General features: G+C 41.1%; 1 protein-coding gene across 9 annotated transcripts in view; it reads right to left on the bottom strand.

Annotated features, from left to right (window-relative positions):
* VPS45 (vacuolar protein sorting 45 homolog) overlaps window positions 1–26,824 on the bottom strand; it is an 84,307-nt gene that overhangs the window by 4,377 nt on the left and 53,106 nt on the right. The window contains exon 15 of one of the 9 annotated variants that reach the window (XR_010117550.1): window positions 9,348–9,518. The exons of 6 other annotated variants lie outside the window; for them this stretch is intronic. Coding sequence is in view for 2 of the 3 variants with exons in the window: in XM_063626090.1 (XP_063482160.1) it covers window positions 13,807–13,909 (103 nt within the window). In the remaining variant the exon portion in view is untranslated. Of the gene's footprint in view, window positions 1–9,347; window positions 9,519–13,790; window positions 13,910–23,731; window positions 23,874–26,824 lie in introns of those variants that run through there. 2 more of the 9 variants (XM_063626090.1, XM_063626094.1) reach the window with 2 other exon arrangements.

The raw sequence follows: 26,824 nt of genomic DNA, 5'->3' as shown, positions 1-26,824 counted from the left end.
TTTGTTTGGTGGAACTATGCATCTTTAAAAACCCAACTCTCACATTATTACTCCTCTAGGAAGCTTTCCTCAACTGCATCGCCTTCCCCTTAGAGTTACGTACTCATTCTTCCATATCTTGTAAATATACTGTGTTGTAATTTGTCTATATGTCCATTTTCCATGCAAGCTTATGAAGCTTTTTGGGGCACAAGGATACATGAGTACATTCTCTTTGTAAAAGTTTTAAACATATACCTCATCTTCTTTGACCTTCCTTATCCTCATCACTCCAGAAATAACATAATTTGATCAACAAATATTTACTGAGTGTCTACTATGTGCTAGGCACCGTTCTAGAAGCTGTGAATACAGCAATGAAGAAAGTAAAAAAAAAACCCTCTGCTCTCATGGAATTTATACTCCAATGGGAGAGAAGGAAAATAAAATTAATTAGTAGTTAATAATACAATAATAATGGTGTACACATATTACTATATGCAAAGTACTGCTCTAATGGACAGAAACTATTTCACTTTAAATACACAGACACACACACACACACACACACACAGCACAGAGAAGTCAAGATCTTACATCTTAGAAGTGATGGAATTGGGATATAATCCCAGGCAATCTGGCTTCAGTTTGTTTGCTTAACTATAATGCTATACTGCCTCTTTGTAATATGTTAGATGAAGAAAACACTATGGGAAAAGATAAAGCAGGTTTAAAAAAGGCATATTGGAGATGGTAGTGGTGTGAGATTTTAAAACTACTGACTGGGCTGGGTGCGGTGGCTCACGCCTGTAATCCCAGCACTTTGGGAGGCCAAGGCGGGAGGATCGCTTGAGGTCACAAGTTTCAGACCAGCTTGACCAACATGGTGAAACTCTGTCTCTACTAAAAATACAAAAATTAGCCAGGCGTGGTGGTGCATGCCTGTAATCTCAGCTACTTGGGAGGCTGAGGCACAAGAATCATTTGAACCTGGGAGGTGGAGGTTGCAGTGAGCTGAGATCGCGCCACAGCACTCCAGGCTGGGCACCAAAGCAAGACTCCATCTCAAAACAACAACAACAACAACAACAAAAATAAAATAAAACTAGTGACTGGCTGCCCATGGTGGCTCACGCCTATAATCCCAGAACTTTGATAGGCCAAAACAGGAGGATATTTTTAATCCTATTGCTTGAGTCCAGGAGTTCAACACCAGCCTGGGCAACATAGCAAGACCCTCTACAAAAAATTTTAAAAATTAGCCAAGCATGGTGGTGCACACTTGTAGTCCTAGCTCTTCAGGAAGCTGAGGTGGAAGGATCACTTGAGCGTGGGCCCAGGATTTAGAGACTGCAGTGAGCTATGATCATGCCATTGCACTCCAGCATGGGTGACAGAGACTCTGTCTCAAAAAAGAGTCCATCAATGTTAGGTAATAGCTTTTCTTGAAAAGGAATAAAATGCTACCATAAAAACATCCCCCTAAAACAAAAACAAAAACTAGTACCCAAGGAAGGCCTCCCTGAGAAACTGACATTTGAGTCAAGACCTGAATGAGGCAACAGAGCATGTATCTGGGAAAGAGCAAGTGCAAAGGGATCAAGGCTCTATATGTTTAAGGAGCAGAAAGAAGGTTAGTGTGGCTAGAGTGAAGAGAATAAGGTGTTGCATAGTAAGAGGTGAGATTGGAGAGGTAAGGAATGGGTAGAGTGGGCTATAAGGAGAGACCATGTAAGGCCTGGCATGTCATTGTAAGAATTTTGGTTTTTACTTTGGGTAAGATGAGAGACATCTGGAGGGTTCTGCAAAAAGATGTGACACCCTGAATGACACATTTTCACGAGTTCACCCTACTACTATATTGAGAAGGGGGTGTTGGGGGACAAGAGTAAAGCAGCTGCAGTGATCCCAGTGGGAAGTGACGGTGGCATGTACCAGAGCAGTAGCGGTGAAAGGGCATTAGATTCTGGTCGTATTTTGAAGGTAAATCTCTCAGGACTTACTGATAAGTCAGGATGTAGGTGTGAGAGAAAGAGGAGATTCAAGAAAATGCCAAGGTTTTTTTTGCCTAAGCAACTAAAGGAATGGATGTGCCACTGAGGTGGGAAGTCGGAGGAAGGATTATGTTGAGGAACAAAGATCAGAAGTTTGGTTTTGATCATGTGAAGTATGAATATTTATTAGATGTTCAAGTAGAGATGTCAAAAAGACAGTGGATATACAAGTCCAGAGTTTGGGGGAGAAGTTCGGACAAGAAACACTGGTTCTCAGTGGGGTGAGGAGTGTGATTTTAGTCTCAGGAAACATTTGGCAGAGTCTGGAGATGTTTTTCCTCGTCATAACTGGTGGAGTGCTGCTGGTTTCTCATGGGTATAGGCAAGGAATGTTGCTGAACATCTATAATGCAAAGGACAGTCCTCCACAACAACAGATTATCTGCCTCCAAATAGCAATAATGAAACTCAGGACTAGAAATATAAATCTGGGAGTTAGTAGTCGAGATATACAACTTAAAGCCATGAGACTGAATGAGATGGCCAAGTGAGTTGGTGGCCAAGTCCCAGGGATTCCAAAAATAGGAGAAACAACAAATGAGACAGAGAAGGAATGGCCAGTGAGGTAGGAGGACCAAGACAGTATAGCTCCTGGAAGCTAAGTGATAACAATGACCAGCCTGTGCAACATAGTGATACCTCATCTCTATTTTTTTTTTAAAAAAAAGAAGTAAAGGAACTGTGTCAGATGCTGCTGATAGGTCAAGCAAAATGAGGACTGAAAGTTGACTCTATGTTTAGCTATGTGGAGGTCCCTAGGGACCCTGACAAGCGCGATTTTAGAGTGATGGGATTGAAGGCCTGAATGCAGTAGTTGAGGAGAATATGTGGGTTTAAGAGAATATGTGAGGGAAGCAATTAGAGACAGTGAGTGTAAACAACTCTTGGAGAATTTTCCTATGAAAGAGAACAGAGAAATGAGATGGAGCCTAGAAAGAGTAAGGGGATTAAGAGAGGGCTTTTAAAGATGCAGAACATAGCAGGATATTTCAAATTGCTTTTTTTTTTTTTTTTGGGAGACGGAGTCTCACTCTGTTGCCTAGGTTGGAGTGCAGTGGCACAATCTCGGCTCACTGCAACCTCCACCTCCTGGGTTCAAGCAATTCTCCTGCCTCAGCCTCCTGAGTAGCTGGGACTATAGGCATACGCCGCCACGCCTGGCTAATTTTTTATATTTTAGTAGAGATGAGGTTTCACTGTGTTGCCCAGGCTGGTCTCAAACTCCTGAGCTCAGGCAATCTGCCCACCTCAGCCTCCCAAAGTGCTAGGATTACAGGCGTGAGCACTGTGCCCAGCACAGCAGGATATTTCTATCCTTCTATGAATAATCCAACAGGTGGGAAAAAACGATTTGGGAAAGAAAGGGGAGAGAGTTTGGAGAGATATCCTGGTGTAGGTGAGGTGGATGGGCTCTGGTGCCCAAGTGGAAGAGCTAGCCCCAGCTAGGAGCATTCATCCCCTACGACAGGACAGAAGGCAGCGGGTTTTCTCCCTTCTAATTCTCTTCTAACGGTTTGTCTTACTAGTTAGTGCACATCTTGAGTATTACCTTCTTCATCCTTAGTATAAAGTGGATGAATTGTTTGCCGAATGAACACAATTCAGATACAGATTTTTAAAAGACGACCCCAGCTTAAATGTCACCTAGTATGCTAAACTTTTTCTAAATATCCAACAGCAGTTTTATCAGGAGCAAGGGAATAGGTTGGCATTCAACATCTACGTCTGAGGCTGGGTGTGGTGGCTCACACCTGTAATCCCAGCACTTTGGGAGGCCAAGGCAGGTGGATCACTTTGAGCTCAGGAGCTCGAGACCAGCCTGGGAAACATGGTGAATCCCCGTCTCTACAAAAAAATACAAAAATTAGCTGGGTGTGGTAGCGTGCACCTGTGGTCCCAGCTATTTGGGAGGCTCAGGCTGGAGAATCGCTTGAACCTGGGAGGTGGAGGCTGCAGTGAGCCGAGATGGCACCACTGCACTCCAGCCTGGGTGATAGGGTGAGACCCTGTCTCAAAATAAACAAACAAATCTACATCTGGAAATACCAGGCATCTCACACACAGAGATCATCCTGTCGCTCACTGGAGATAGACTTTACTTATGAATAACTTCTCATTATTTCTCAAATGTGGTACACCTTTTTTTTTTTTTTTAAATCTTGCTCCTGTCCTTAATCACGCTTTTCCTCAGCCTTGACTGCTCTTTCTTCCTATGGAAATCCCACTTATCCTTTATGGTCTGGTTAAAAAACCACCTCCTCTGTGAGGCATTTCCTAGTTACTCTGTCAGAATTAATTATTTATATTTAGGATACATTTTATTTAACTTCTGTACATGAACACTTTTCAATTTTTTTTTTTTTTTTTTTTGAGATGGAGTTTTGCTCTCGTTGTCCAGGCTGGAGTGCAGTGGTGTGATCTTGGCTCGCTGCAATCTCTATCTCCTGAGTTCAAGCAATTCTCTTGCCTCAGCCTCCTGAATAGCTGGGATTACAGGAGTCCACCACCATGTTGGCCAGGCTGGTCTTGAACTCCTGACCTCAGGTGATCCACCCGCCTCGGCCTCCCAAAGTGCTGAGATTACAGGTGTGAACCACTGCGCCCGGCCTCAATTTTTTTTTTTTTTTTGAGACAGAGTCTCACTCTGTTGCCCAGGCTGGAGTGCAGTGGGACGATCTTGGCTCACTACAATCCCTGCCTCCCAGGTTCAAGCAATCCTCCTGCCTCAGCCCCACTAGTAGCTGGGATTACAGGCATGCGCCACCATGCCTGGCTAATTTTTGTATTTTTAGTAGAGATGGGGTTTTGCCATGTTGGTCAAGCTGGTCTTGAACACCTGACCTCAGGTGATCCACCCGCCTTGGCCTCCCAAGGTGCTGGGATTACAGGCATGAACCACTGCACCTGGCCTCAAATTTTTATACGTAGGAAGAAGCAGGGCTAGGCGTGGTGGTTCATGCCTGTGATCTCAGCACTTTGGGAGGCTGAGGCAGGCAGATCACCTGAGGTCAGGAGTTCAAACCAGCCTGGCCAACATGGTGAAACCCCATTTCTACTAAAAATACAAAAATTAGCCAGGTGGGATTACACGTGCCTGTAATCCCAGCTACCCAGGGGGGTGAGGCAGAATTGCTTGAACCTAGGAGGCGGAGGTTGCAGTGAGCTGAGATCACACCACTGCACTCTAGCCTGGGCGACAGAGGACAAAAAGAAGCAAATGAATTATGAGTCCTAAGGGTGTAGTCCAGATTGGTATACCAGCTTACATCTTTCTTTGAGTTTCAGTATTTTGTTTTAAAAATGCATAACTGGCCAGGCACGGTGACTCATACCTGTAATCCCAGCACTTTGGGAGGCCGAGGAGGGTGGATCACCTGAGGTCAGGAGTTCGAGACCAGCCTGGCCAACATGGTGAAACCCCGTCTCTACTAAAAAAAATACAAAAATTAGCCAGGTGTGGTGGTAGGCACCTATAATCCCAGCTACTGGGGAGGCTAAGGCTAGAGAATCACTTGAACCCAGGAGGCGGAGGTTGCAGTGAGCCGAGATTGTGCCATTGCACTCCAGCCTGGGTGACAAGAGTGAGACTCTGTCATAAAAAAAAAATAAAAATGCATAATAATTTTATATTATTTTTCATAAAAGGACCTTTTAAATTTTGACATAAACATATTTTAAGGTACTTATCAGTTAAATTATTTAATTCTACCCCTGCACATCCCCCCCGATTATAAGAAACTGGGCACTTCAAAAGATGTGTCATGTTTATTTTGTGCCATTAGTCTTTGAGACTAATCATATCCTAATATGAAAAATACAGAATTTGTTTGACTCCTCCACTGGACCATAAGATCATTGAAGACAGGGATGTTTTATTTATGTTTACATTTTAGTTCCTGCCTTGAATAGTAAAGGCAGCCACTCAATAAATATACTCCTTAATGCTCCCAAACAATATAATCATAATATTGTCAATATTCTTAGCTCACATTTTCTTCTTGTTTCTCCTTGAGAGGAGCAATAGTAATAATAAAAAATATAACAAAAAACCTCACATCTATGGACAGGTGAATGGAAAAGTAAACTGTTGTATGTTCACATAATGGAATGTTACACAGCACTGAAAAATGATTGAGGTTACCTGCAACAATATAGATGAATCTTAGAAGCAAAGTTTAATGAAAAAAGTATGATACTATTTTTATAAAGCTCAAAAACAAGCAAAACTAAACAATGTGTTATTTAGAAATACATAGATAAGTGCTAAAAACACAGTCTTCTTCCACCAAAGCAAGGGAATTAAATACAAAATCTAGGCTAGCACTTACCTGCTGTAGGGAGATAAGGGATGTAATTGGAGAGGAACACATGGATACATCTATATTACTGGCAATTTTCTAGTCCTTGGGTTAGGTGAAAGGCTCAAGCATATTTATTATATTATGCTTTCTAACTTACATGCTACATATATTTTATCAAATATTATATTAAAATACAATTAAAAAACACAAAAGTGGAGTGGGTTTCTTTACCCTAGATTTTCTCAGAATCTTTAATATGCTAATGTGAGTTTTGACTTTTCAAGAGAAGGATAGAGTGTTTTCCAAACTTAGTTGGCTACAGAACCCTTTTTAAAATGGAATACCTATCAATATCTCCTCAAATAAATTTTCTATATAACAAGTCTTGGAATACACTGAATTAAAGTATAAGATATTTCCTTGATTCTAACTAGTTCCACTGGGGTTATTTTACCCTATGACACTTTCTTACAAATGATGTAATTGCCTATTAAAAAATGTAGCTATTCCTTCGCAATTCCCTCCTTAGTGCTGGCCACCTGATTTATGAAACGAAACAAAACAAAGAAGCAAACAGGAGCCCTTGGTACTATTTCCTCTCTTATTGAGAAGAAACAGCAAGAAAAGCAAACAATGAGATTCTGCATGGATCTAGCATTGTTTGTGTCATTCACTGGAATGTCATGCGAAGAGAAAGGAAAAAATTACCCTCATCGTCCACAGGGTAAAAAATGGACTCCTCAAGGACAGAACTCAGAGGTCTGAAAGGTGGTTATTTTCTGAGAACATATCTGAAAGGTAGTTATCATCTGAGAATAAAAAGAGGTGTAGATGTGTAGGAACATTCAAGTCCACATCAATGTGTCAGAGCAACCACAACTACAGGGGCAGCATGGTGAACACTATTAAAAAATGCAAGAAACGAAGCCCCAAATAGCCCAGCTGTAGCAATAATGAATGCTGAAGACTCTTTGCAAGTCTTCTTTCTTTTTTTGAGATAGAGTCTCGCTCTGTTGCCCAGGCTGGAGTGCAGTGGCACAATCTCGGCTCACTGCAACCTCCACCTCCCTGGTTCAAAAGATTCTCCTGCCTCAGCCTCCCAAACAGCTGGGATTACAGGCGCCCACCACCACACCCTGCTAATTTTTGTATTTTTTTTAGTAGAGATGGGGTTTCACCATGTTGGCCAGGCTGGTCTTGAACTCCTGACCTCAGGTGATCCATACACCTCAGCCTCCCAAAGTGCTGGGATTACAGGCGTGAGCCACCACGCCTGGCCTGCATCTTTTAATTATAGAGGTACTGACTCTGGGGGGCCCCAAAGGAGAAATTTTAAGTGAACACAAATGGAAATGGAACTACTAAAAATTTTTCTTCTCACAGACCGCAAAGTTATCTGACATCGGACTATCTTCATAGTACATTTTATCACCGCCTCAGTATATTTCCACTTGGAATAATAATATAGTTCTGCCCTTGAATTATGGTAAAGGTTTTTAAGACAACTTATTTGGAAGTAAGGGTGATGACAGAGGTGGTGATGATGAATACCCAAAGTCTGTTTTACTTTATCTCCCCAAAATGTAACAGTAATAACAGCAACAGCAGGTAACATCCATTGAGTGTTTACCCTCTGCCAGATCACCTCTAAGCATCACAACAATGGTATGAAGGAGCTATTAATACCTCCATTTTACAGCTGAAAAAGCTGAGGCAGAAAGAGGCTAAATGATTTGTCTCAGATCATACAAGTGAATATGTGGCAAAACTGGAATTTAAACAAGGTAGTCTGGCACTGAAACCCATACTCTTAATTGGTATGTTACACTGCTTTTTACAAGACCAAAGGGTACTAAAATGTGATTTATAAGTAACAGGTTCTGCTTAGGCTCAGAAGCTCTAATGATAATGCTAGCAAAAGAACATATGTCCTGAAGGATGCATCATTCATTTGGGGAAGGTAATACTCTACAGTTTTGTCAGAGGAATGGAACTCAGGGCTGTGTTGAATATAATCAACTGGACACTTTATTATTTAAATAATTCCAGTGGCATCAAATTGATGACTCTTTAAAATTGGTAGAACATTTTAATATTTTTTGATCATAAAAACAGAAATATAGATAATACTGGAAATAATGAGGTAAATGGGTCACTTCTGTCTCACTATACAGAGTTAAGCATGTTTGAGTTTTTCCTTACATTTTTAACTTTTTAGTTTTACACAAGTCCTGAAACAAATATGCAAATCTGTATTGGATCTTCCACATGACATAAAAAGGCATATCTTACAAACTTGTGAGAGAGAATAACTTTTTCCCATAACTCAACATTCTGGCTGCAGGAAACAAACCCATTCAAAGTAGCTTACACAAAAGAAAAATGATTATTATATGGCATTGACAGGGCAGGGCTGTCACTGACTCATCTGTCACTGACTCAATGTAAGAAGATCATTGCTTCATAAAACCCTGGAATCTGGAACTGAAAGGCTGCTTTGAAACTAGATAACATCTACCTTGTGACTCTTGCCTTCATTTCTTTCTCATTTATTCATTGGTCTCTTCTTTAAGCTTCACACTGTTAATCTGTTTCTTCCTTCTTTCTCTGCATCTGGGTTGAAGTAAACTGCTTTTTAACCAACCTTCTCCATACACATTGATAATTTTTATTTATTTACTTATTGAGACATAGTCTTGCTCTGTCACATAGGCTGGAGTGCAGTGGTGTGATCATAGCTCACTGTAACCTTTAACTCCTGGGCTCAAGTGATCTTCCCGCCTCAGTCTCCCAAGTAGCTGGGACTACAGGTGCATGCCATCATGCATGGCTAAAAAAAACTTTTTTTTTTTTTTTTTTTTTTTTAGAGACAAAAAAAGAGTCTGGGCTTTGTTGCCCAGATTGGTCTCGAACTCCTGGCCTCAAGTGATTTTCCTGTCTCGACCTCTGAAAGCGTCGGGATTACAGACATGTGCCACTGTGCCTAGCTGATAATTTTTAAATTTTATTTTACCTTATTTTTATTTTTTTGAGATGGAGTTTCGCTCTTGTTGCCCAGGCTGGAGTGCAATGGTGTGATCTTGTCTCACTGCAACCTCTGCCTCCCAGGTTCAAGCGATGATTCTCCTGCCTCAGCCTCCTGAGTAGCTGGATTACGGCGCCCGCCACCACACCCAGCTAATTTCTGTATTTAGAGTAGAGATGGGGTTTCACCATGTTGGCCAGGCTGGTCTCAAACTCCTGACCTCAGGCAATCCACCCGCCTTGGCTTCCCAAATTGTTGGGATTACAAGTGTAAGCCACCGTGCCCAGCCTAAATTTTATTTTTAAGAATCAGCAGCAGCTAACCTCAGGGTTGGCAAGGGCATGATGTGAAGATATAAACACACTATTATGTGTATATACTATACAGGTATAATAAAATTTTTCTGGCCAGCAGTTTAGTAATTTTGCATCTTAAAAACGTTTACACCCTCTGATGCCTAACCAACATTGCCAGCAGTGCATGGAATCCAGCATCACAAAAATCTGAGCTTGAGTTCCAGCTCTGTATTTCCCTGCTATATGACTTAAAGCAAATTACTTAATTTCTCTATGTTCCTGTTTCTTCATTTGAAAATTGAGATCATAATGATCTCACTTCTTGGATCATGAAGATTAAATGAGATAATATATGTAATGAAGTCAACCAACTGCCTGGCACATAGTATATATTCAATTATTATTATTCTAAGTCAACAATTGAATAAGTGTTTAAAGATGTATGTAAAATGATGTTTATTACAGTACTGTTTATAAGAGTGAAAAACTGCAAACGATATCAAACAATATTTACTTTGCTCACCACTATATTCCAGTCTCAAGATAATCCCTGTAATATAGTAGGTGCTCAATAAGTATTTGTTGAATGAACAAAAAATTGAGGATTGATTAAATTGTGGTACACTTAAATAATAGAATTCAGTTATTAAAAATGATATAGATAAGCATTTTCGTTGAAAGCACATGTAGAGTATGTTTCCTTTTATTTAAAAATATATGTGGGCTAGGCCTGGTGTGGTGGCTTATGCCTATAATCTCAGCACTTTGGGAGGCTGAGGCAGGCAGATCACTTGAGCCCAGGAGTTTGAGACCAGCCTGGGCTGTAACATGGTGAAACCCTCTCTCTATAAAAAATATAAAAATTAGTTGGGCACGGTGGTACACATGTGTAGTCCCAGCTACTCAGGAGGGTGGCTTAAGCCCGGGAGGAGGAGGTTGTAGTGAGCCAAGGTGGCATCACTGCACTCCAGCCTGGCAACAGAGCAAGACCCTGTCTCTCAAAAAAAAAAAAAAAAAAAAAAGTGTGTGTGTGTGTGTGTGTGTGTATTATGTGTAGATATATATGTATGCTGGGCACAGTGGCTCATGCCTGTAATCCCAGCACTTTGGGAGGCCGAGGCTGCAGGATCTCTTGAGGCCAGGAGTTCAATACCAGACTGGACAACATATTTGAGACTCCATCTCAAATAAATAAATAGATAGATAGATTAGATAGATAGATAGCCAGGCTTGGTGGCCCATAGTCCTAGATACTTGGGAGGCTGAGGTGGGAGGACTGCTTGAGCCCAAGAGTTTGAGGTTACAGTGAACTATGATCACACCACTGCACTCCAGCCTGGGTGACAGAGCAAGACCCCATCTTAAAAAAAAAAAAAAAAAAATTTGGCCAGGCGTGGTGGCTCATGCCTGTAATCCCAGGACTTTGGGAGGCCGAGGCAGGTGGATCACTTGAGGTCAGGACTTCGAGACCAGCCTGGCCAACATGGTGAAATCTGTCTCTACTAAAACTACAAAAATTAGCTGGGTGTGGTAGTGCGTGCCTGTAGTCCCAGCTACTCGGGAGGCTGAGGCAGGAGAATCGCTTGAACCCAGGAGGCGGGCATTGCAGTGAGCTGAGGTGGTGTCACTGCACTCCAGCCTGGGCGACAGAGCAAGACTCCGTCTCAAATAAATAAATAAACTTAAAAAAATACGTGTATACATTCATAGCAAAAGATCTAAAAGGCTGACAACATTCCCTATGGTGGCAGTATGGCTATTTTTTTGCTTAGCTGTATTAAATTTTTTTTCCTACAAGAATTATATATTGATTTTGTAATGAAAAGCTATTTTTCTTTTTTAAATTTCTTTTTTACACACAATTCAGAGGTAAAATGAAAAGCTTTTTTTTAATTAAAAAATATACGTTACAGTGCACAAATAAATTGGAATCAAGGGACATGCCTAAATTTGAATCCTGGGTTAAATTCAGCTTTAAAAAAGGCGTCTTATTAGAGTTGTTCATTTATATGTTTATTTTCCTATTAGACATTGAGATCCTTAAAGATACAGAACATGTCTTCATCTTTCTAGCATCGTGCACAGAACATTACACATAATCAGCACTCAATAAATGCTTGTCAGTGATAGGTGATACACTCCATCACAACTCTTGCAATGATGTCTAATCCTTTGGTCACTGGAGGAAAATAAGCTGTCAAAGAAAATCTCTTGGCCAGATGCAGTGGCTCACGCCTGTAATCCCAGCACTTTGGGAGGCTGAGGTGGGCAGATCACGAGATCAGGAGATCAAGATCATCCTGGCTAACACGGTGAAACCCCATCTCTACTAAAAATACAAAAAAATTAGCCAGGCGTGGTGGCACGCACTTTAGTCCCAGCTACTTGGGACTTTGTGGCAGGAGAATCGCTTGAACCCGGGAGGCGGAGGTTGCAGTGAGCCGAGATCGTGCCACTGCACTCCAGCCTGGGCGACAGAGCGAGACTCTGTCTGAACAAAAAAAAAACAAAAACAAACAAAAAAAAAAAACAAAAAAAAAAAAAAAAAAAGAAAGAACATCTCTTTGGGACAGTTTCAAAACTTATCCTGAAATGTCCATAGTGAAGAAAAGTCCCCTCTGGGTTCCCTCCTCGTTGAAATGCAAATTCTGTCATAGTATCCTAATTTTTCTGTAAATAATTCAGAGATTGAACCTACTGGTGGTTACAGGAGAAGGTCCAAGTTTCTAGTGTTTCTTGTTTAGGTGTAAATCTATAAAGTACCTGTTGATAACATGAATTGAATCGGCCCCCTACCAGCCTCAAACTTATGTATAGAAATTCAAGATGCCAACTATTTTCTAGGCCCTTAGCTGTATTCACTACAAAAAGTATTAATTTCATTTACTCCATGTCAAAGTTAAATTATTATAACACTTAGGCATCATTTCAGATAGTTATGAAACTAAAAGCTTCCACTAATTAATCAAATTAGTTTTTTTTTTAAGACAAGGGTCCCATTCTGTTACCCAGGCTGGAGTGTGGTGGCATGAACTTGACTCACTGCAACCTCTGCCCCCTGGGCTCAAGCGATCCTCCCACCTTAGCCTCCCGAGTAGCTGGGACCACAGGCATGCACCACCATGCCCAGCTATTTTTTTTGTATTTTTGGTAGAGACAGGGTCTCACCATGTTGCCCAGGCTGGTCTCGAACTCCTGAGCTCAAGCAATCTGCCCGCCCCGGCCTCCCAAAGTGTGGGATTACAGGTGTGAGTCACTGTGCCTGGCCGAGTTAGTCATTTTTATTCAAAGAGCAACACTGTCTCTTAAATCTCATTTTTAGTCATCATTGAATGATAAAATTCTTAAAATAAAAGTAAATGATCCCTCAGTTCTGTATTATTTTTTCCCCAGCTGTGGTTTACAATATTTCTTAGTAGGCTGAAAGCTTCACATATTATCCATTTGATAAAAACATATTTTGCCTATCTTATAGGTGACATTTATAAACAAAGGATTTAAAAATATCATAGCTAGATAAATATTCCAAAATATTATTTCAATTGAGTGCTTAGGTACTCATATTGGAAACAGACTGTGCCTAATTCCAGCTTTACCACTTATTAGCTTTATGACTTTGGGCAAGGTACTTAACTTCTTTCTACTTTGATTTCCTCATCTGAAAAAGGAAGTTGATGACAATTATAAAAATATCTACCTTGGCTGGGTGTGGTGGCTCATGCCAGTAATCCCAGCAATTTGGGAGGCCAAGTTGGGAGGTTTGTTTGAGCCCAGGAGTTTGAGACCAGTCTGGACAACATAGCAAGACCCTGTCTCTAGAAAAAAATAAAAAGTTAGCACCATGGCCGGGCGCGGTGGCTCACGCTTGTAATCTCAGCACTTTGGGAGGCTGAGGCGGGCGGATCACGAGGTCAGGAGATCGAGACCATGGTGAAACCCCGTCTCTACTAAAAATACAAAAAATTAGCCAGGCGTGGTGGCGGGCGCCTGTAGTCCCAGCTACTCGGAGAGGCTGAGGCAGGAGAATGGCGTGAACCCGAGAGGAGGAGCTTGCAGTGAGCCGAGATTGCGCCACTGCACTCCAGCCTGGGCGACAGAGCAAGACTCCGTCTCAAAAAAAAAAAAAAAAAAAAAAGCACCTGTAGTCCAAGCTACTTGTGAGGCTGAAGTGGTAGGACTGCTTGAACCCCGATCAATGTCGCAGTGAGCTGTGTGTGTGCCACTGCACTCCAGCCCGGGCAACAAAGTGAGACCCTGTTTCAAAAAAAAAAAGAAAATCTGCTTCATTGAGTCATTATGAGAATTAACAAAATTAAATGGATAAAGCAGTGCAAGTCACAAATGTTCCCGTGGCCACATTAAAAAAGTAAAATGAAACAGGTAAAATTAATTTTAGTAGTATATTTTATTTAACCCATATATCCAAAATATTATCTTTCAGCATGCAATCAACTTAAAAAAGTACTGAGATATTTTACATTTTGTTGTACTGTCTTTAAAATTTGGTAAGTGTTTTACACTTGTAGCACACCTCAAATTAGACTAGCTACATTTCAAAGGCTCAATACCTACATGTGGCTACAGACTACCTTACTGGACAACACAGGTATAAAATATTCGAACAGTATCTAGCACATAGTATGTGCTAAATAAGTTTTAGTTCTTAGTATCATCATACCCCTTGCTTTAGGAATTGTAATAACCCAGTTTTCCTCAAAGTGTGTGACTCATAACATCAGTTGACATCAGGTGGTTCTGGGGCATGGCATTAAATAATACTGAATTATGCAGTGAGAAACTATTCCACTTTAAATTATCTTTTTTATCTTTCTGAACATTTGAAGGAGAAAATGTCAGTTTGGTACTACAGTGCTTTGTCCCACCTGTAGCTACGATTACAGGTGCGTACCATGATGCCTGGCCAATTTTAAAGTTTTTGTAGAGATGGAGTGTCACTATGTTGCCCCGGCTGTTCTTGAACCCCTGTCCTCAAATGATCCTCCCAACTGAGCCTCCCAAAGTGCTGGAATTACAGGCATGGGCCACTCCGCTCAGCTACATATAAATTTTTTTTATTGAGATATAACTCATAGACAATAAAATTCACTGATATCAAGGATATTCTTTGATAAGTTTGCCAAATATATCCAGTTGTATAACCAACTCCTCAATCAAGATATAGAACATTTCCATCACTTGAGCAAGAGCTTCTTAAAAATCAAAAAACAGGCCAGTGCGGTGGCTCACGCCTGTAATCCCAGCACTTTGGGAGGCCGAGGCGGGCAGATCACGAGGTCAGGAGATCGAGACCATCCTGGCTAACATGGTGAAACCCTGTTTCTACTAAAAATACAAAAAAAGTTAGCCAGGCATGGTAGCAGATGCCTGTAGTCCCAGCTACTTGGGAGGCTGAGGCAGGACAATGGCGTGAACCCGGGAGGCGGAGCTTGCAGTGAGCTGAGATGGCACCACTGCACTCCAGCATGGGCAACAGAGTGAGACTGTCTCAAAAAAACAAAACAAAACAAAACAAAAACCCAACAACAAAAGCCATGAAATTAATCCCATACCTTAGAATATATAATGCTAAATTGCTTTCCAGGAAAGTTATACAAATTTATCCTTCTACTGGCAATATTTCAGACTGTCTCACTTATACGTTTATCTTAAACCTTTGTCCCCACTGATATGGGGACAAAGTTTTATCAGTATGTAAGATGTTTATTGAAGCATTATTTATATTAAAAATGTAAGCTTGGCCAGGGGCAGTGGCTCATATCTATAATCCCACCATTTTGGGAGTCTGAGATGGGTGGATCACAAGGTCAGGAGTTCAAGACCAGTCTGGCCAAGATGGTGAAACCCCGTCTCTACTAAAAATTCAAAAATTAGCCGGGCGTGGTGGCTGGTGCCTATAATCCCAGCTACTCGGGAGGCTGAGTCAGAGAATTCCTTGAACCTGGGTGGTGGAGGTTGCAGTGAGCTGAGATCGCATCACTGCACTCTAGCCTGGGCAACAGAGAAGACTCCGTCTCAAAAAAAAAAAAAAAAAATATATATATATATATATATGTATATATATATATATCTCCTAATGCTATCTCTCCCCCTCCCCCCAGTGTGTGATGTTCTCCTTCCTGTGTCCAAGTGTTCTCATTGTTCAATTCCCACCTATGAGTGAGAACATGCGGTGTTTGGTTTTTTGTCTTTGCGATAGTTTGCTCAGAATGATGGTTTCCAGTTTCATCCGTGTCCCTACAAAGGACATGAACTCACCATATTTTTTTTTTTTTTTTTGAGACAGAGTTTCGCTCTTGTTTTCCAGGCTGGAGTGCAATGGCGCGATCTCGGCTCACCGCAACCTCCGTCTCCCAGGTTCAAGCAATTCTCCTGCCTCAGCCTCCCGAGTAGCTGGGATTACAGGCATGCACCACCACGCCTGGCTAATTTTGTATTTTTAGTAGAGACAGGGTTTCTCCATGTTGAGGCTGGTCTCGAACTCCTGACCTCAGGTGATCCGCCCGCCTCGGCCTCCCAAAGTGCTGGGATTACAGGCGTGAACCACTGCGCCCGGCCACCATTTTTTAAATGACGAGTTAATGGGTGCAGCACACCAACATGGCACATGTATACATATGTAACAAACCTGCACGTTGTGCACATGTACCCTAGAACTTAAAGTATAATAAAAATATATATATTAAAAAAATAAAAAAGTAAAAAAAAAATACATATCCAATACAGAAAAAAAGATTTTGAATGTTCCCAATACAAAATGATAAATGTTTGATGTGCTGTTATGCTAAATATCCTGATTTGATCAGTGTACATTATATACATGTATCAAAATATTACTCTGTACCTAACAAATGTGTAAAATTATTACATGTCAATTAAAAATTTAAAAAAGCAAAAAAATTAATAAAAAATAAAAGTAAACTTGCAGCTGAATATGCTGGTGAAAAAAAATGTAAACAACCTAAATGTCCAATGGTAATAGTTAAATAAAGACCCATCCTTAAAAATAAAATTATATAGCCATTAAGATTGTTTTAAAGACTTTTTAGTAACATAGGAAAATGTTCTCAATATGATTAAAGAAAAGAAAAACTCTATAGATCTTATGTTAAAAACAAAACATAAAATTCTAAAACATTTAGGTTAAAAAAATATTAGAAGGGGCTGGGCACAGTGGCTCATGCCTATAATCCCAGCATTTTGGGAGGACAAGGCAGGCAGATTACTTGAGGTCAGGAGTTCAAAACCAGCCTGGCCAACATGGTGAAACCCCATCTCTACTAAAAATACAAAAAAAAAAAAAAAAAAAAAATAGCCAGGTGTGATGCTGCAGGCTTGTAGTCCCAGCTACTTGGGAGGCTGAGGCATTAGAATTGTTTAAATCCGGGAGGTGGGGGGGTTGGAGTGAGGCGGGATCACGCCACTGCACTCCAGCCAAGGTGACAGGGCGAGACTCTGTCCCAAAAAAAAAAAAAAAGCCAACATATTAACAGTGATTAGCTCTGAGCTGTGGTATTATGAGTGATTTTTACTTTTATAATTCATTTTTTTTTCCAAGATGGAGTCTTGGTCTCTCACCCAGGCTGGAGTGCAGTGGTGTGATATTGGCTTCCTGTAACCTCTGCCTCCCAGATTCAAGCAATTCTTCTGCCTTAGCATCCTGAGTAGCTGGGACTACATGTGTGCACCACCACGCCCGGCTAATTTTTGTATTTTTAGTAGAGATAGGGTTTCACCATGTTGGCCAGGCTAGTCTTGAACTCCAGACCTCGTGATCCATCTGCCTCGGCCTCCCAAAGTGCTGGGATTACAGGAGTGAGCCACCGTGCTCAGCCTCATTTTCTTTTAACAATGAGCATGAATTACTTGGTCAAGGGGAATGCCTACTTTCCTTTATCTGTTTGCCAGCACTATCTGTCTTTGCTACTTACAGGGAAAATAACTGAAAATGGGATCATTAATTATTCTTTAGGTTTATAGCTAATGAGGGCTTAGCTGAATCTAGTAGTATGACAAAGAATGTACTATGTACAGGCCGGGCGCAGTGGCTCACGCTTGTAATCCCAGCACTTTGGGAGGCCGAGGCGGGCGGATCACGAGGTCAGGAGATCGAGACCACGGTGAAACCCCATCTGTACTAAAAATACAAAAAAATTAGCTGGGTGTGGTGGCGGGCGCCTGTGGTCCCAGCTACTCGGAGAGGCTGAGGCAGGAGAATGGCGTGAACCCGGGAGGCGGAGCTTGCAGTGAGCTGAGATTGCGCCACTGCACTCCAGCTTGGGCGACAGAGCAAGACTCCGTCTCAAAAAAAAAAAAAAAAAAAGAATGTACTACATACAGTAATTATTATTGGCTTGAAAGGGAATCTGGCAGCAAGAAAATTGTTGCTCTCATGCCATCTTCTAGCAGGATATGTCTTTCTATTTGTCAAAAGTTTTAAGAAGCACTGGAGACTAAATAAAGTTCACGTAGTGCTCAACCAATGGCAGCGCTATTGGCTAATGAATTCACCTAGCCACGCTTTTTCCCTCTACTTCTATCCTGAATCCCATGAAGACAGGGATTTTTGCCTATTACGATAACAAGTCCATCTATATGGATTGGGTTCTTGACCTCTCAGCTCACACAGCTAACTTAAAGGTGTCAATTGCTGCTGGCAGGGACTAGAACTCTTTAATATTGATTGACCTGTGAAGTGCTAAGGTAGGCCAGCTCAAAGGGATTTTTGCCTATTACGATAACAATTCCATCTATATGGATTGGGTTCTTGACCTCTCAGCTCACATAGCTAACTTAAAGGTGTCAGTTGCTGCTGGCAGGGACTAGAACTCTTTAACATTGATTGACCTGTGAAGTGCTAAGGCAGGCCAGCTCAAAATCCAAACCAAGATGCTCGTTTATTTGCAAGGTAGGATCATGTGCTTCAGAAAACCAACTACGATAATGGCTAGTTTATTGCAGGTGAATAAAATAATGGGTACAGTTTGTTTAACTATATCTAGAAATTTGCATTTTTATAATAAGCAAATGTTCATTTTGGTGGATAATTCTCTTAATTCACATTAGCTTTGATAGATCCTCCTAAAACATAAGTCAGGTGTCATGGCTCTGCTTAAAACCCTATTAACGCACACAAAAACTTGTACATAAATGTTTATAGCAGCATTACTTATAATAGCCAAAAAATGGAAACATCCTAAATGTCCATCAATTGATGAATGGATAAATAAAACATGGCACATGCATACAGTGAAATATTACTGAGTCATAAAAAGGAATAAAGTACTGATGTATGTTACACATGGAGGAGTCTTGAAAACATTACGCTAAGTGAAAGAAGCCAGTCACAAAAGAATACATATTATATGATTCCATTCACATGCAATGCTCAGAATGGGGACATTTGTAGAGACAGAAGTTAGATTAGTGGTTTATTAGGGCTAGAGAGGGGGATTTTTTGATATGATGAAAATGCTTTTTTTTTTTTTTTTTTGAAAAGGAGTTTCGCTCTTGTTGCCCAGGCTGGAGTGCAATGGTGTGATGCAACCTCCGCCTCCTGGGTTCAAGAAATTCTCCTGCCTCAGCCTCCTCAGCAGCTGGGATTATAGGTGCGTGCCACCATGCCTGGCTAATTTTTATATTTGTAGTACAAATGGGGCTTCACCATGTTGGCCAGGCTGGTCTCAAACTCCTGACCTCAGGTGATCCACCCACCTCAGCCTCCCGAAGTGCTGGGATTACAGGTGTGAGCCACCACGCCCAGCCAATGAAAATGTTCTAAAATTGACTGTGGTAATAGTTGAATATATCTGTGAATATACTAAAAACCACTGAATTTTACACTTCAAATGGGTGACTTGTATGGTATGTAAATTATAGCTCAATAAAAACATTAAAAAAAAAAAAACCCAACCCAAAAGTGCTCTCTAACTCCTAGTGAAAAGCAGTCCTCACAGTATATAAGGTGCTCCAGGAACAGCCCCAGGTATTGATGCCTCTCGCACTGCATTTCTTTTTTTTTTTTTTTTTTTTTTTGAGACGGAGTCTCGCTCTCTCACCCAGGCTGGAGTGCAGTGGCGCAATCTTGGCTCACTGCAAGCTCCGCCTCCCGGGTTCACGCCATTCTCCTGCCTCAGCCTCTCCGAGTAGCTGGGACTACAGGCGCCCGCCACCACGCCCGGCTGATTTTTTTGTATTTTTAGTAGAGACGGGGTTTCACCGTGGTCTCGATCTCCTGACCTCGTGATCCGCCCGCCTCGGCCTCCCAAAGTGCTGGGATTACAAGCGTGAGCCACCGCGCCCGGCCTCACTGCATTTCTTTCTACTTCTCCTCTTGCTCACTCCACCCAGACTCACCAGCCTCCTTGTAGCTCCTCCAACGCATTGCATGATTCTTAGGGCATGGCTGTGGCTGTGCCTGGAATGCTTTTTCCCTCTATCTGTTTGGCTTACTCCCTCCACCTCCTTTAAGTCTTTGCACACTCTTCTTTCTGTCGCCCACGGTGGAGTGTAGTGGCTCTATCTCAGCTCACTGCAACGTCCACATCCTGGGTTTAAGTGATTCTCCTGCCTCAGCCTCCCATGTAGCTGGGATTACAGGAGTGCACCACCAGGCCCGGCTAATTTTTGTATTTTTAGGAGAGATGGGGTTTCGCCATGTTGGCCAGACTAGTCTTGAACTCTTGACCTCAGATGATCTGGCCGCCTTGGCCTCCCAAAGTGCTGGGATTATAGGTGTGAGCCATGGTACCTGGCCTACACACATCTCTTCTTAAGGAGGCCTTTCCTGATACCATACTGAGTAGTGTAACCTACAGCCACTGTCCCCAAGCACTATCAATTTCCCTTTACACAGTTTCATATTCCCTGCCCCCCAACTGCGTTTATTACATACTGATTTACTATAAAATATACTTATTTGTTAAGTTTATTGTTTATTTCTATCTCCCCCTGCATTAAAATGAAAGCTTCACAAGGGCTAGGATCTTTGTTTTATTCATGGAGGTATCCCCGTGCTCAGTAAATATTTGAGTGAACTAACTATTGGCTTTACATTGTTCTCACATGTTCAATAAATATCTATTACAGAACTCATAACTAGAACTCCTGACTGTTCTATATAGATGTTGATGAAAATTTCTGTGATGCTATAGCAATGACTCATGCCATATATAATTCCTAGAAACTGAAATTTGACATTACCCCTCCCCTACAAGTAAATATATATCTGGCTAATACAACTAATGAGACAAATGAAGAGGAGGAAATAAGGCAGTAAGAGGAAGGAAAGTAATTCCATGAGAAGGGCAAATACTGAGACAGGAGATAACAGTCTGTACACTGCAAACCTGCATAGACCCCAGAGACACACTAGACTAACTGCTTAAGACAGCATGTGTTCAGGTCAGATTCTTTTTCAGGGCAGGTTCTTTGCCTTCAAAAAAGCACGACAGTTATACCTTTAAAGAAGTCTCTGTAATTGGTTACTACATTTTATTTCTGTGTATTTCATTATGTATGAAATGAAAAAGGGAAGTAATATAAAATTCATGTTAAACTTCATATGGCTATGGAAAGAGAAGAAATATTGACTGCCTCTCTTTATTTAGAAGGCAGTTTTATTAAGAATGTTGCTAAGGAGGGCCAGGCGCGGTGGCTCACACCTGTAATCCCAGCACTTTGGGAGGCCGAGGCGGGCAGATCACGAGGTCAGGAGATCGAGACCACGGTGAAACCCCATCTCTACTAAAAATACAAAAAATTAGCCGGGTGTGGTGGCGGGCGCCTATAGTCCCAGCTACTCAGGAGGCTGAGGCAGGAGAATGGCGTGAACCCAGGAGGCGAAGCTTGCAGTGAGCCGAGATCGCGACACTGCACTCCAGCCTGGGCTACAGAGCGAGACTCCGTCTCAAAAAAAAAAAAAAAAAGAATGTTGCTAAGGAGATAATTTGCTTCTGCAAAGTTCCTTGGTGTCTTAGCAGCAAATACATGCCTTCTATTTTAAATGGTGTTTAAATCCAAACAAAGATAATCACAATTACAGCTAATCAGAGCAGGCCCTATAGAAACAAATCATACAACTACGGAAGGCCTGCATATATAGAACTCTGATTCATTACAACCAGCGCCTGAATCACTAAAAAATATTACCGCAAAAGAACTGTTTTAAAGAAATAAAGTATTCAAGAAAAGTCACTTTAAGATAACTTTGAATGGCAACTTCAATTTCAGATTAAACTAATGTATATTTCCTATTAGGATCTAAGGGACCTATATCTTCAGGTAACTTCTGGCTTAAGATGACAAGCTTACCTATACAAAGGCCCTATTCTCACACTAAAAATTATGTTCATTTTTGGAAATATACCAGGAAGGAAAGGAATAATTGCTTTCTATTCTTTATTTTTAAGTTTTGTTTACAACTAAGATTTTGTTTCAATTTACAGTAAAAGTGATCTTGATGTATGTTAGAAATAGAAACAGAGAAATCATGATTAAGGTTGTTAAAATTGCTACCTGACGGGTACTTGTTATTTTTTGGGATGCAGGAGATCAATTTTGACCTGTCTACCCATTACATTAAGTGATTAAGTAATAAAAAAAAAAAACTAGTAGGTGGTAGTTCTGTAATTTGAATGCAGAATAAATCTGTAGTAATCTCAGATTTTATTATTTTTTTTTTAGACAGAGTTTCACTCTTGTTGCCCAGGCTGGAGTGCAATGGCGCGATCTCAGCTCATCGCAACCTCCGCCTCCTAGGTTCAAGCGATTCTCCTGCCTCAGCCTCCCTAGTAGCTGGGATTACAGGCATGTGCCACCATGCCCAGCTAATTTTGTATTTTTAGTAGAGACGGGGTTTCTCCATGTTGGTCAGGCTGGTCTCGAACTCCTGACCTCAGGTGATCCGCCCGCCTCGGCCTCCCAAAGTGCTGGGATTACAGGCATAAGCCACTGCGTCCGGCCTCAGATTTTATTTAAGAGTTGTAATAGGGAAACCAAGTGACCTGTATTCCAGAAATATCCCATAATAGACATTTCCTATTCTGGAAGGATAGTAGCTTCTGTATTAATACATCATACAGTGACAAGATATCATTTCTTTCCTGTTTATTGGGGTACCCACTAATCCAAATCCATGGATTTGGATGTAAGACATGTAAGACATGGCCAACCACACCATGACTTACATGATTCTAAGTATAAAAGGAGAGCATATATCACGGCAAATCTAAACGTATACCATTTTCTAATCTCCCTATTCTCTCAAAAAGCTACTTCTGTGCTGCAGAGCTCTGGAGATCAAGGCTGTATTTTTGTCACTTATTCTTTTGGCCTGTTTCCTTAAGAAATAACCCATATATTACAGAGAAAATTATACACTAAAACTCCTACAAAATTAAACCCTAATAATTCACAGAAACAAATTATTCAATGTTTTTTCCTCCATATCATATTATTGCTAGTTCACTGCAGCCCTACTATATCCAGGTATAAAAATGATTTTTAAAAAATATTAGCCTTTCCATTACTGAGAGTCTAAGATTCCAATATGTATTAAGAGTTGTAAACTTACTAAATATGTTAGTAATACCCAAGGTATCCTACATTCATCATGAAAATTGAGCCTTTCCATTCAGAGCTGAAACTACTGCTTTCATTTACTTAAGCCTTCACAATAACTGGCCTCTGAAATATAAATTCCATCATCTTCTTACTGGTATGATAAATTTCACTATTTACTTATTGGCTAGGGCTATATATTTATAAAAGTAAACTATAAACACTTGATATTGAATCATTTATGTATTGCAAAAATCAACTAATATTTTTTCCCGTTTGGTGATTGCCACAGCAACTCCCTCTTTGTAAAAGTTTCATTGATCAAGAAGCCAGTGAACAATTCTGTCCAAAATTTTATTGAATCTTTATTGCTAAGATATCTGTTCAAATGTAATACAGTGTACTGCTTAGCATGCTATTAGGTCACACAGAGATACCAATGCTGACAATAGCTGGAAGAATCTAGCATAAAGCCTTTGCAGGGCTGCCTTACCTTCTTAATTTTATGTAAGGATGATTTGTTGAGGCCGGGTGCAGTGGCTCACTCTTATAATCCCAGCACTTTGGGAGGCCAAGGCAGGTGGATCACTTGAAGTCCAGAGTTCGAGACCAGCCTGGTCAACATGGTGAAACCCCGTCTCTACCAAAAATACAAAAATTAGCTGGGTATGGTGGTGCACGCCTGTAGTCGCAGCTCCTCTGGAGGCTGAGGCAGGAGAATCGCTTGAATCCGGGAGGCAGAGGTTGCAGTGAGCCGAGATCAAACCACTGCACTCCAGCCTGGGCGACAGAGCAAGACTCGGTCCCAAAAAAAACAAAAGGTCATTTGTCAGGAACTTGAACACTAATTTAAGGAAAACCCTAGATGTTTCATTGTTTTTTTTCTTTTTTCTTCTTTTTTGAACAGAAAATGAAGTTTTATTCATAGTACCTTTTTTTTTTTTTTTTTGAGACAGGGTCTTGCCCTGTCACCCAGGCGAGTGCAATGGTGCCATCTCGGCTCGCTGCAACCTCTGTCTCCTGGGTTCAAGTGATTCTCGTGCCTCAGCCTCCCGAGTAGCTGGGATTACAGGCACACACCACCACACCCGACTAATTTTTGTATTTTTTAGTAGAGACGAGGTTTCACCATGTTGGGCAGGCTGGTCTCGAACTCCTGGCCTCAAGTGATATGCCTGCCTTGGCCTTCCACAGTGCTCAAAATGCCGAGATTACAGGAGTGAGCCACCGTGCCCAGCCCATAGCACCATTAATTAGTCAAACACATCTAAAACATGTATTTTTGTATGTAATATGACTGAATTACAAAGACATATATAAAAATCTTTAATAATCTTTCTATCTAAATCCAACTTATTTATTTTGAGACAGGGTCTTGCTCTGTCACCCAGGCTGGAGTGCAGTGGTATGATCTCAGCTTACCACAGCCTCCGCCTCCCGGACTCAAGCAATTCTCCTGCCTCAGCCTCCCAAGTACCTGAGACCACAGGTGGCGCCACCACACCTGGCTACTTTTTTGTATTTTTGGTAGAGATGGAGTTTCGCCACACTACGCAGGCTGGTCTCAAACTCCTGAGTTCAAGCAATCTGCCCACTTTGGCCTCCCAAAGTGCTGGGATTACAGGCCTGAGCCACGATGCCTGGCCCCCAACTTATTTTTAATTTTTTATTTTTACTTATTTATTTATTTTTGAGACAGAGTCTCACTCTTGCTGCCCAGGCTGGAGTGCAGTGGTGCAATCTTGGCTCACCGCAACCTCTGCCTCCCAGGTTCAAACGATTCTCCTGCCTCAGCCTCCTGAGTAGCTGGGACTACAGGTGCCTGTCAACATGCCTGGCTAATTTTTGTATTTTTAGTAGAGATGGGGTTCCCCCATGTTGGCCAGGCTCGTCTCAAACTCCTGACCTCAGGTGATCTGCCCACCTCGGCCTCCCAAAGTGCTGGGATTACAGGCATGACCCACCATGCCTGGCCCCCCTACTTATTATTATTTATTATTATTATTTTTTGAGATGGAGTCTCCCTCTGTAGCCCAGGCTGGAGTGCAGTGGCACAGTCTCGGCTCACTGCAACCTCTGCTTCCCAGGTTCAAGTGATTCTCCTGCCTCAGCCTCCTGAGTAGCTGGGACTACAGGTGCGTGCCACCACGCCCAGCTAATTTTTGTATTTTTAGTAGAGACGGGGTTTCACTGTGATAGCCAGGATGGTCTCAATCTTCTGACCTTGTGATCCGCCCGCCTCGGCCTCCTCAAGTGCTAGGATTACAGATGTGAGCCACCGCAACCGGCCTATTTTTTTAAATGGAGATATATATGTTTAATTTTAACCTGCTGGTATTTCAAATTAAAGGGATGATGCTACAATTCTTAGTCACTGGCCATAAGGCTACAAATAGTGAGAAATATTAACTCTCAGAGGAGTCACTTAAGGGTCAATTCATCTTTCTGAATTCTGATATAGAAGCCTATTTAAAAGCATAAGATTAACTAAACATTCATGAAAGAACTCATTTGGATCAAGAAGACAAAAACCCATATGGCTACCATCAAGTAATAAAACCTTTTGCACCCTAAAGTATTAAATATTATTTAGAGAATAATGCAGTATTAGGCATTCAAGTAATACTGAGGAAGGAAATGCATAGTGGTTAAAAGCATGGGTTCTGGCTTCCAATACTAACTCCATCTGTTACTAGTCATGTTTACTTGAGTAAGTTAATCTCTCTGTGCCTCAGTTTCCATATATAAAGATAATAATAGTACAAACTTTATGTGAGGATTCAATGAGTTAATAGATTTAAAGTACTTTTAGTATAGTGCCTAGCACACAGTATCTACTCAATAAGTATGAACTATTATTGCTTTTATTAGCAGCAAAGGGAGACACTTGAAAAAATAGCTCTAATAATATTATGTCACTTCTGTGCTCAAAAATATTCAAGAGGTGCCCTTGAATTAGGTACAAAACCCTCAGTTTGACATTTTAGGATACACGGCTATCCTTCCAAATAATATCATCTACTGGTGTTCAAAATGGAGTTTCTATAATGTCACTACCATTTTATCAACTACCAAGATCATAACCACACTGACACTTCCATTTCTGGAATTAAGGCAGATTATATAAGGTGAAAATTATCTTGTAATAAAACACATACAAATGCAGGATAAAAAATGACAAACATCCTTTTAAATGAATATCTAACTTCTTTAGAAAGTGAGAGGAATTGCTAAGGGTCAGCACAAAAAGGGAACCAAAACTTGGCTTGATAAGTATAAATTGATGCTGCAACTATCTAATAGGTGTGTGCCAGTGTTATTAAACAAGGGCACTGTGTTTTAGTAGCCACAGAGGGTCAGGAAAGAAGGCTTAGGCCTCGGTTAGAAATAAATCAAAATTGAGATTTCCATGTAATATAGAGACCCTCACTGAAAAAGTGGACTAAAAAAATCTATCTGCACAAGGAGATATGCTTTGCAAGGTTCAGGAACCCTTAAGTATAGAAACTAACATAAAAATGATTCCAGACTGACAATGCTCTTGGGGTACCTAGCAAAAATGAAAGAAAAATATGCAAGAGAGATATATCT

This window comes from Symphalangus syndactylus, chromosome 12, assembly GCF_028878055.3.
Source record: "Symphalangus syndactylus isolate Jambi chromosome 12, NHGRI_mSymSyn1-v2.1_pri, whole genome shotgun sequence".
In the NCBI taxonomy this organism is placed as follows: domain Eukaryota; kingdom Metazoa; phylum Chordata; class Mammalia; order Primates; family Hylobatidae; genus Symphalangus; species Symphalangus syndactylus.
Note: the sequence above shows the minus strand (reverse complement) of the source record. Positions and strands in the feature narration are given on the sequence as shown.